The sequence below is a fragment of the Saimiri boliviensis genome, chromosome 4 (assembly GCF_048565385.1).
Source record: "Saimiri boliviensis isolate mSaiBol1 chromosome 4, mSaiBol1.pri, whole genome shotgun sequence".
NCBI lineage: Eukaryota > Metazoa > Chordata > Mammalia > Primates > Cebidae > Saimiri > Saimiri boliviensis.
In genome coordinates, this window is record NC_133452.1 from 94,244,724 (window position 1) to 94,257,113 (window position 12,390).

General features: G+C 33.2%; 1 protein-coding gene across 4 annotated transcripts in view; it reads right to left on the bottom strand.

Moving 5' to 3' along the window:
- Positions 1 to 12,390, bottom strand: part of MMUT (methylmalonyl-CoA mutase) — a 41,913-nt gene that overhangs the window by 15,274 nt on the left and 14,249 nt on the right. For 3 of the 4 annotated variants that reach the window (XM_010333989.3, XM_010333988.2, XM_010333990.2), the window contains exons 8-12: positions 11,341 to 11,456; positions 8,281 to 8,396; positions 5,694 to 5,825; positions 5,271 to 5,339; positions 3,919 to 4,066 (exon numbers count right to left, since the gene is read on the bottom strand). In XM_010333989.3, coding sequence (XP_010332291.1) covers positions 3,919 to 4,066; positions 5,271 to 5,339; positions 5,694 to 5,825; positions 8,281 to 8,396; positions 11,341 to 11,456 — 581 coding nt within the window. The remainder of the gene's footprint in view (positions 1 to 3,918; positions 4,067 to 5,270; positions 5,340 to 5,693; positions 5,826 to 8,280; positions 8,397 to 11,340; positions 11,457 to 12,390) is intronic. The other variant, XM_003923094.4, reaches the window with a different exon arrangement.

A 12,390-nucleotide genomic window follows, 5' to 3' on the forward strand; every position in this document is an offset into this window, starting at 1 on the left:
AACAAAAGCAAAAATTGACAAATGAGATCTAATTAAGCTAAAAAGCGTCTGCGCTGAAAAGGATACTATCAACAGAGTAAACAGAATGGGAGAAAATTTTTGTAAACAGTACATCTGACAAAGGTCTAATATCCACCAACTATAAGGAACTTAAACAAATTTACAAAAAAAAAAAATTTTCAGTGGGCAAAAGACATGGACACTTTTCAAAAAAGAACTACAAGCAGCCAACAATCATACCAAAAAAAAGCTCAAAATCACTGATTGTTAGAGAAATGCAAATAAAAACCTCAGTGAAAAACCATTTCACACTGGTCAGAAATTGCTAATATTAAAAAGTCAAAAAAATAACAGATGCTACAAAGGTTGTGAAGAAAACCTTGCACTACAGCATGGATGAAAGAGCAAGACTCCATCTCAAAACAATGAAAAAGCACACATGCACATGTATGTTCATTGTAGCACTATTCACTACAGCAAAGACATGGAATCAACCTAAATGCCCATCAGTGATAGACTAGATAAAGAAAATGTGATACATACAAACCAAGGAATATTATGCAGTCAGAGAAAAAGAATGAGATCATGTCCTTTACAGGAACATGTATGAAGCTGGAAGCCATTATCCTTAGCAAACACAGGAATAGAAAACCAAATACTACATGTTCTTACTTATAAGTGGGAGCTAAATGATGAGAACACATAGACACAAAGAGGGAAACAATATACATGGGGGCTTATCAGTGGGTAGAGGAGCAGGAGGAGGGAGATCAGGAAAAATAACTAATGGGTATTAGGCTTAATGACACAAATTTACCTATATAATGAACCTACACACGTACCCCTGAACTTAAAAGTTAAAAAAAACAACAAAAACTAATATTTTCTTGAATACTAGAAGAATGTTTCCTCAAATCTGGGGGCTTTTCCCAATGTAATGCCTACATATATCAGAACATTTTATATTTAATATGCATTGTTATATTTTTTCTCAGAGAACTTTGTTCTGATTATTTACATTTTTCATCAAATTTTCTGAAAACAACTCAATCCCTAATTTTTCGTGTCTGCTGATTTTTATGTTGTGAATATTCCAACCATAACCAACTTTCAAGCTTTTAACATGACAATACTAAATGCTAAGCAGAAAAAAAGATGCACAATAGCCACACAGTTACAAAGAATCTCTACCATATAGATACAATACATGGAAATAATCTAAAGAGCACAGATTAAAATAAAATATATTAGGTACAGGTAGTGATGAGCTTTTAGTACTTACTACCTTTGGTTTTAAGCAATATTAAAAGGTCTAATATCTAAAATCTATAAGGAACTTAAACAAATGAGATACCATTTTACGCCATTAAAAACAACTGGCTTTTGAAATTCTTAAAAATTTAATTCCTGGAGGCCTCACTATTCCCTGCTGGTTCTATCAATCCTGCCTAGATATCTGTAAGTATTCCCTCCATTAAATTTTCCTAGCTGAGATTTGGTTTCTCTTAATATTCTGACATTGCCTTAGCTAAGGTCTTTATTGTTTCTCTTTTCTTCAATGCCTCCTTGCATCTAGTTGTAGTGCTCCTCAATCCACTTCAGAGAGTGGTTTTACTAGAAAGTGTATGGCACTGTGCTTCTGAAACAAACAAAAGTTTCAAGGATCCACAAATGTAAGTTTATGAGTTCCCTATAACAAGTGAGGTGCCCTCCTCGTCTATACTTTAATTACAGCAATTTTCATACTCTGATGTAATTATAAATAAGTAAATCTCTCTTCGTTAGGAAATTGTAACCTCCTTGAGGACAAAATTGTATCCTACTCTACTCAGAGACTAGCATCTGGTTGATGATCAATAAATACGTAGTGGATAAAGCTTTTCATATAAAATTATTACAACATACTTTTTAAACAAAGTTTTTTGTATTATCTTTCTATGGAAAGTGTCTGTGCAATTTATCTCCAGCAAATTAGTTTCCTGTCTAAGTCTAATATTCTATGACTAAGTAACATATTAGCAGAGTGTTAAAAAACAAACAAACAAAAAACAAAAATAACCTTACTTATGAATTGAGCTTATACTGATATTTGATTTCCTTTTCAAAACACTTTTCACCAGTCCATGTGGGCTATCTTTCCCACAAAATATTAGTCAATCTCAATAAAGAGTACAATAAGATCTTTGAAAGTAATCTTCACAGTTCCAGAGGCATAATCAAAGTTTTAGTTCTGAACTGATACTTTTACAGGTCTGAAAATTAATTGTATTTTATTTTTATTTCTATTATAATGAACTGGACTATGTGTGTGATGGTTAATACTGAGTGTCAACTTGATCGAAGGATACAAAGAATTGATCCCAAATGTGCCTGTGAGAGTATTGCCAAAGGAGATTAACATTTGAGTCTATGGGCTAGGAAAAGGCAGAGCCACCCTTAATCTGGGTGGGCACCATCTAATCAGCTGCCAGCAGGTCTATTTATAAGAAGGCAGAAAAATGTGAAAAGAGAGACTGGCCTAGCCTCCAAGCCTGCATCTTTCTCCCATGGTGGATGCTCCCTGCCCTCAAAAACTGGACTCAAAACACTTCAGTTTTGGAACTTGGACTGGCTTTCTTTGCTCCTCAGCCTGTAGATGACCTATTGTGGGACCTTGTGATCATGTGAGTTAACACTTAATAAACTCTCCTTTGTGTGTGTGTGTGTGTGTGTGTGTGTGTGTGTGTGTGTGTGTGTAAAGGCTGGAAGAGAGACGGCAGGGTAGCAGGAGTGGAGTGGAGACCATGGGCATTTGAGCCACTTCCTCATGTAACTTGCTTGTGCCATCAGGACCTGCTCAAGCTTGATCACATATATACCACTTCCATTTGAGGATGGAATGCTGCTGTGCATGATCCACTTTATGGTTAGATGGGTCAGAAAGCACCCAGTTCATGATAGGCAGTTCAGGTCACATGGTAACTTGAAGACTCAAAGTCAAACGTTCAGTTTCCACCAAAGCCCACTAACAGGTCAAGAGTTGTCTCAAAAGGAGAGTAGTTATCTGCAGAAGATGGCAAGGCCTTGCTCCAAAATCCTAGAGGCCTCTGCTTTGATTCACCTATGGGGCCTGCCAAAGGCTCCAAACAGCATCCCTATCTGCCACTGACATCTCAAGCACCATTGGAGCTGCTGGGTCATATGACCCAAGGAGCACAGCAGCTTGCACAGCAGCCTGGACCTGTTGCAGAGCCTTCTACTCTTCTGGATCCCACTCAAAACTGGCAGCCTTCTGGGTTACTCAATAAATGGGCTGGAGTAACACACCCAAATGAGGAATGTGTTGCTTCCAAAAATACAAATAGGCTCATTAGGCATTGTTCCTCTTTCTTGGTTTTATTAGGGGACAGATGCAGCAACTTATCCTTCACCTTAGAAGGAATATCTCAACAGGCCCCACACCACTGGACCCCTAGTAAGATTACTGAGGCAGAAGTTTCCTGAATTTCAGTCAGATTTATTTCACATCATCTGGCCCACAAATGTCTCATTAAGTCCAGTGTGTTTGCTACTTCTTGCTCACTGATTTCATCAGCATAATATCATCAATTAATGGACCAGTGTGCTATCTTGTAGAAGCAATAAGCGATCAAGGTCTCTCTGAATAAGATAATGACATAAAGTTGGAGAGCTGATATATCTCTGTGGTAGGACAGTAAAGATAGATTGCTGGCCTTGCCAGCTGAAGGCAATTTGCATCTGGTGGAACTTCTGGGCAGGAATGGAAAAAAAGGCATTTGCCAAGTCAATGGCTGCATACCAGTTACCAGGAGATGTGTTAATTTGCTCAATGTCTTGGTCTGTCATCATTTTACTACATTTTCTAAATGTAGGTGACTAGTAAATACTTTTGAAATTCCCCTCAACAGTTTTTAGTACCTGGAAAAGAGGGCCTATGTCCACATCGAAACCAAGATCAGCAAATCCTGTAGCAATAACTTTTGCTCCTCTGTCATGGCCATCTTGTCCCATTTTTGCTACAAGAAGACGAGGTCGGCGACCTTCACGTTCCATGAATTTATGAACCCTAAAAAACATTTAAAAATATATCAGTAGTTAGATATTAATTTTCCAAAGGTAGGATATAAAAACTAATTCATTCACAGCAACTCTTTCAAGTTTATTTAAAAGTACCTAATTTGTTTACTTGTATTTTGGGAATTTTTGTTGTTTTCTTTTTATTTTTTTTTATTTCTGATTTTTATTTGACATTCTGGGCTACATGTGCAGGTCTGTCACATAGTTAAACATATGCCATGGTGAATAGCTGCATAGATCACCCGATCACATAGGTATTAAGCCCAGTATCCATTGGCTATTATTCCAGATGTTCTCCCTGCTCCCACCCATATTTTATTAATATATCTATTTTACATTGAGAGCTCCATTAAAGTCATCTCCCCCTTAGAGGAAAGTCTCAAAGATGGCACAGACTGTAAGCACATAACACTAAGAACATCATAGTGAAGTAAAACAAAAAAATGACAACCTTCCACCTTCATGAGCCAGTCTACAGAGTACAACATGCAGATTTAAATTAAAAGGGACTTCATACTCATTTATACATATATGTGACACACTAGCTGCTTTGAATTGTTTGTATCTCATCTACCCTTCATAAGGGTGAACTCTCCCAAGCTAACAACGATATGGTTTTTTATAATGATGTATAATCAAAATGTTTGCTTGCTCCACTGACAGATTTACTTCCGACACAAAAAAGCACTTATATTTGTTAAAAGAAAAAAGTTCCATTTTGATGACTTTCACCTTGGCTCTTTTGATGTTTATCTAGTGTACAAGTATTGAAATTCGGTTTTTAATGGGAAGCTTGTTACAGAGGTTGGGAAGACCAGTCATCAGAAAGCCAGTTTTATACTTGAGAAATATGATCACATTAATCTATATTTCCAAGTCATGCCGTGGAAGTTTTAGTTATTATCAGTTCAATAAACACTGATTTTAATGTATGCATAGATGCCAACTAAATGCTTACTTTCAATTATGAAACTAACAATTTTTATTTTACTTTTTTTTTTTAAAGATGGGGTTTCACCATGATGGCCAGGCTGGTCTTGAACTCCTGACCTCATGTGATCCACCCACCTCAGCCTCCCAGAGTGCTAGGATTACAGGTGTGAGCCACCACGAATCATTTAAGCAATGAATAATGTAAACAAATCCAAAAAATATAAAACTCTACCATAGTAAGCAGGCTGAAATATAAATACCTGGAAGATATGAAGCATTTATCATTTTTAGTTAAACATCTGCTTGACATGAGAAACTCCTGAAGGGGGCTATGGTGAAAGTTCAAAATATTAATTATATGAGAACTAATATTATTAGTTTCAATGTTTAATATTTATTAAATATTATCATATACATATTAAAATAATGATAGTATAGGTATATAATATATAACAAGTATGATATATTTCTAATTATATATTATATATAATGAATGAATTATATGCTTTAATTATATGTTAGTCTATATAATACAAATAATATAATTATTATTTAATTTACTATTTATTATTTTTAAATTCAAACATTTTCTCAGTTGTAAGAAAATTAAGCTCCCAGTAAATTCAAGGGGATTGTGTTAACAGAAAAGATGAAATTCTGGCCTAAGAAACCTTACGTATTACCTCTTGATAGCAGATGTTATCTCTTTACTCTCTCCAAATTCCTGGCGATACGCTCCACTCACCATTCGGTCATTAGCTTTATGTTCACCAAATACCTTTTTCAGGGCATCTGTGATTTCTCCCACTGTACATCTAAAACATTAAACGGTGGTTCCATTAACTTCATTATTTTGTGATAAAGATATTTGTTTACCATAATATTCAATATAATTAGACATTGCCACCTAAGTAAACAATAAACTGTAAAAATGTAAATAAGAATGTTTTTAATGTATTATGAAAGTGTCTCTTCTGAAAATACTTATGGAAAATGTATTCTGAATGCCTTTATGTACCCAATTCTCTTTTCAACATTTGTCAACCAAGAAATGACTGAATGACTTAAAAATTATATATACAGACAAGTACCTGAAGGTTGCTGTATAATTCACCACTTAACAACTCAAATGGATAAAAGCAATACTCCCATAAATATTTTTTGATAAGAAGTAAATCTTTTAGCATATTCCATCCATTTGTTCACTAACTCATCAAACATTAGCTATGTGTCTAATATGCACCATATATTACTATATTTCTATATCTACTAGAGCAATACAGTAATAAATGAGACCAAAGAAAAAGTGCTTGTTTTTATAGACCTTAATATCTAGTCAGAGGAAGCAGATGATAAACAACCAAGTAAATTAGTAAGATAATTTCATAAGGTAATAAGTACCATAAAAACACTAAACAAGGCAAAGATGGAATGCGGTGTCTGGAAGAACTATTTTAAAGTTATTGAAGATGTGAAGATATGACTTTTGAACTAAGATATAAATTATTAAAAGGGGGATCCCAAGGGAATATAAAAGAGTAAGAGTGTTTGAAAGAGAAAGTACTAAAAGCAAAGGCTCTGAGATGTACGAAAATATGTTTTGTGGTCTCAAAATAGAAGGGCGTTAGGAACACAGTATAGTGAGGAAAGCAGTATAAGATGAGGTCAGAGAGATGGGCAAGAGTCACAAGGTAAAAGCAAAAGTAATCTATTTAATGATATTCCATATATTGGGAAAATTTTTTCCATGGGTCACTTGTTTTTCTGCACATACTGTGAAGCAAAGCACTGATGGCTCTTTACTCTGAACTCTTTTTTCAAAGATGTCTGTAGAGTGAATTGCCTTAGGAGACAGAGATATTGACTACCTCCAGAGCAAAGGGTAGGTTTGCTTTCTGTCCAATATAATAATGTTTCCCTCTAGAACAAAGAGGAACCATGCTTATTAACCATTATAAAAGATTCAGAACCCCTAAGCTCAGGGTTCCTCTCCTTGAATGTAACCCAATACACTGCACATGAGGTATCATGCAGCAACGTTTTCTCAACACTCACATCAACTGGGGACCAGAAGAACTAATCCAAAACCTGCTGATATTATGGCTACTAATACTGCAGTAATAAACAGGCATTAGGTTCTGACTCAGGGATTGCATATCACCAACCAGCACCCCACTATACAGGATAACTTATTAGCTTGCAAAAAAGGTAGTATTTCAGATCTCTTCTGATTCTTAATAATACAATGAATTTATATATCTATTAATATATATAACAAGATAATTTTTAAATGACAACAAATAGAAAATAATAACAATTAACATATTAAGTGCCATATTCTCTTCCAGGAACTATTTTTAATGATTTTGTGTCTTCTCATAACAATCCTATTAGATAGTAAGTACAAAAAAACTTCACTTTGCCAAATATCATGCCTACAGTCACACAGAAACAGACATAACATGAGATCAGATTCATGTTTTACTCAGCCTTTTCTAAATGCAGGATGACAAAAGTTAGGAGATAAAGGAGCTTGTTAAGGGTTACAAAGGCAAAAAGTTTCAAGAAGGAAAAAGTGGTCGGTAATGTTAAGTACTGTAGAGAATTCGAGATATGAACTAAAATTTTTCCAGAATATCAGACAAAGAGGAGGTCAGTACAGTAGTGAACTTAGTAAGAGCAATGATATTACAGTAGAAAACCAAGTGCAGTAGACCAAAATGTCAACAAGAGATAAAAGACTGGTAACAAGAAGTCTTCTACTTCTAAAAGAGCACATGGCTCTAATGACAAGGGAAGAAGGACTGGGATGGGGTGTGGGGAAGTTGGTTACTCTTCTGGTTGCTTCATGGTTAAAAATAATTCAAAAGCAATGGGATGACAAGTTTTTCCTATCAATTCTCAGATTAATGTCCCCCTGCCCACCCCAAAGCCATTTTAAATGGTAAAATATCAAGGAAATAAGCATAATCCTGCTGATATACTTGAGAGTCCAACACACTTCAACCTGCAAGTCAGTGAAATAGATTCATTTTAATAGTTTCAAAATTCCTCACAATAAAATATACAATTATTAATATATTTCACTCAAAATACATGAATGTTTGACATACAGAGATTTTAAAATAATAAGAATTAAATTTATTATGGTTATTATTTTCTTTAGGGCTCACATGGTTTATAGGATCAACCTTTTATTTAAGTATACTCTGAAAAGCTGAACTGGTCAACTTTTGATGTTTGGAAATCTCCAATCTTATGTATCTCTACCTTGCACGAGATGCATCCACTGCAAGAGCCAGGATGTTTCCATCTCCACTAGCAGCACATTCAGTTAGTGCAGCAAGACAACGTTCAGCCAAAGCTTGATCCCTGCTGGATTTGATCTTATGGAAAAAGTCAAGGAAAGGAACAATTTACATAAAAAGAGAATAAAACAGATCACGAGATTAAACCCTGATACATAGCATATGGCAATTTTTTCCATAATCCTAACTCCAAATATAAGAGAAAAAAATTAAAAGAATAATATGCAATCTAGGAATTTCATTCATTCAGTTCCTTCATCAATCAGGATTTCCTAAGATAATATTACATTTGGTATAACCCTAACAAATCAAAAACATGCAAGGCAATAATATTGCTGACCTTCCCAAGTAGCACATACCACTAGGCTTTTCTAAAGTAGCAAGACATTGAAAACAAGTGGGTCTTTCATATGAAGTATTCTGAAGGAACACTAAAGATTAATAGTGACAAGAAAAAAATAGAAACTTGAGAATATTTTAGTTATATTTTGTTTCCTTTAGATAAATAACAATATATTGATAATAATATGTATGTATATTGCTGTGTTTTTATTTTAAAATAATCCCAAGAGGGAAAGAGAGTCTAACATAAAGAAATACAGTGAAAAGCATGGTAAAAACAAAAATAAAAACTTTTCCCCAGCTCCTAACTCTGCTCTGCCAACAATTTGTCAAAATAAAGTTGCATAAATCAATTTTTTTACGAATTATACCACCTGTATAAAAGAGTCTAAAATATGATACTGTTCAAGATGCCACTAATATTACATAGTATCTATAAGCAGAGGTGGTACAGAAAATTTACACAGTTATCCCTCAATATCTGTGGGTGATGGGTTTCATAACCTACTGCCCACCCTATCTACAGATATCAAAATTCAGGGATTTTCAAGGCCCTTATATAAAATTATGTAGTATTTACATATAAGCTATATACATTTTCTTGTATACTTTAAATCATCTACTTATAATTTCTAATACAATGTAAATACTACATAAATAATTGTTGTACTGTATGGTTTAGGAAATAACACGAAAAAGTCTGTTCATATTCAGTACAGATGCATCCATTCTTTATTTCTAAAATATTTTCAATTCATTATTGGTTAAATCCATAGACATGGAACCCACAGATATGGAGGTACAACTATATTTAGGGTAACAAAAAACTCAACTCCAAATTTCCCATAAAAATGCTCATTTTTCTTTATCTTTTATTGGAGAAATAATAAACACATAAAATACAAGAGAAAAATAAAGTAAATATTAGAGTAAATAAAGAAGTGATTTGGCACAGGGAAGTAGGGTGCTATTGTAGATATTGGATCACTGTAAGCTTCTTAGATACAGTGACATTTGAGCAAAGTTCTGAGAATTAATTATACCTTTTCTGGTTTACCAAAAAACTAGTAATCCTTAGATTAGGTAGTTTGCTATAATTACCTCAACAACAGATTACTAAAATTTAGGGAGTGAAAATACATGCTAAAATTAATTAGGGTTGAGGATTACAGAAAAAATAATTCAATATAAACTCACTGTTGAGGTAGTTCATGTTTTTTGTTTGTTTGTTTGTTTGTTTTTTAAAAAAACACCACAGGTAAAATATTGTTAAAACTGTGGTTAAAAGGAAAACATAAGAAAATATAAACTTGAGTTCATTACTGAAAAGAGCTCACAGTATTGCAGCAGAAATATATTTTGCTATAAAAATATCTGATTCTAGCTATGAAAGTTAATTTTTATAATAGAAGAACTTTGATTTGGTGATGGTCCTAAGAAAATTCAAAACTAGGAAAAAGTTACATCATAATATCCATTTCCCCTAAACTGGCACTAAAGTCAAAAAGCCTGCAGTCAAATCCCAGCTTTCTCACTTATTCTATAACCTTAAGCAACTAAACGAGACTCTCCAATCATTGCTTCCCTCATCTGTAAATGGAAATAAAAACAGTAACTACCTGTTAAATAAAATAATACACAAAAACAATAATAATTCAAGAAAAGCATTTAGTACAGTATCTGGTACATAGTAAGTGCTCAATAAATGTTAACTATTACTCCTATATTGTCATTATTGAATTTCTCTCTGTTGCCCAAAATAAGGTTTACATCATGTATGATAAATGAAATCCCTCGGGCTATGAAGATACAGAGTTAATAAGAAAAAGTGTAAGAGAGGAGAAGGGTTTACAAATATCTATTCGATTTTTACAGATTGAACTAAAAAAAGTCATATATTAAACAATCTCAGGAAAAGTGAACAAAGAAAAACCATTAAATTTTTAAGCTTTCTACCTTGGAAATAGGAGTAATTACAAATGTCAAAGATTAAGAGGCCGAAGTAGCTTAATACAACAAAAATATATAGGTTACAACAGTGACAATTAATTTGATTTATTTATTTTAGTATTTCATATACTTTGTACCAACTCAGTGACAAACTAAAAATAAGAAGAAAATACAGTACTCTAGTGTCAATCAAAATAAATAAAGTTTATTATAAATTGTAGCTTACTAAAACACTGCCAAATATAGTCGAATTTTAAAAATCAAAAAGTAAGTAATTACTTCATAGTAGTATCAGATGCCATCATTCTAATGAAAGAAATTATAATAAGAAGCCCTGGGTTCAAATACTAACTCTAAACTTTATTCTATGTTTAACTTTGAATAAGTTATATAATCATCTAAGCCTTGGTTCTAATCTACAAATTGTGGAAGGTATTTTTATTGTAGTGTGATTTTTAATAACAACATTTAAGTTTCACAGAGGTAGATATCATGGTTTAAAACAAGGTTTTGCTTTCAACAGACTAAGACTGAGTTCTGGTTATCTAATTATTTATCTTGAGCAAGTTTCTCAATGCTTTATCTTTAGTTCCCTTATATTTGAAATGATGGAAAATAATACCCACCTCATGCTGTTGTAAGGATTAAATTAATCAGGATAATTTAAGAGCTTAGCAGTGCCCAGAACACAGAAAATACTAAAGAAACAAACAAAAAAAGCTATTAATACCTTCTTAAGTTTTTCAATCTGCCTGTTTCGCACTGAAGTATTATCAATTGCCAGAACTTCCACAGCATCTTCTTTTTCCAACTGGTATTTATTTACTCCAACGATTACTTCAGAGCCTGGTAATTTCCCAAAGAAAAATTTCATTCGCAAATAATTACCTAATTCTAATGCTCTGGTTATGATGTATTTTCCTTATAAATTTAATGTCTTTAAGTAGTATTCTTAATTATTAATGAAATTTCAATATCAGCAAATCCCAATATGGGAATGGGGTGTGAAAGGAAAGAAGGGGCATATGTCAGAGTCTCTGTAAGAAAGACTTTCATTATTTTACCAAATTATTAACATACACTTTCCCATAATTTCTAATAAACCTTCTAACACTTCAAAATAAAAACAAGAGAAGTTGCCATAAGGTAGAGAATTAATACACAGTAGCTTTTCTAATATTTTCTTGAATTCAGCCAATCACTTTTAAACAAAATAAATAACCCTTCTACAATCTGTAAGTAGTAAATCAAAATTACAAAGATACTTCCTTACATGATAAAGAATATATTTTACCTCTAACTACCAGATTATTACTCTTATATAAAACATTCCACACCTCCTACCCCTGGTTATACTCCTACATATTTCCTTCATAGCACTTATTATGATCTATAATTCTTTATTTACTTTTTCATTTTCCTCTCTTTTACTAGACTGTAAGATCTGTGTGCAAAGAGGTCATGCCTGTCCTGTTCACAGTTGTATGCCCAGACATAGAAAGTGCCTCATATAAAATAAACTAAAAAGGTATTCGCTGAATGAATACTCCAATGCAGAGAGCACTGTGATCTTCAACAGCATCATCTTCAAAATGTTAATGACATCTACCCACAAACATGTACATATATACAATGGGTAGACATCCACACACACTTTGTACTTATGCTTGTCTGTGTGCATCCATGTATGCAAAAATACAAACACAGATATATTTAGATATAAGTATATGATAAAAAGTTTACCCAAGTTCCATTTTTATTATTTTTGTTTTATTAATTA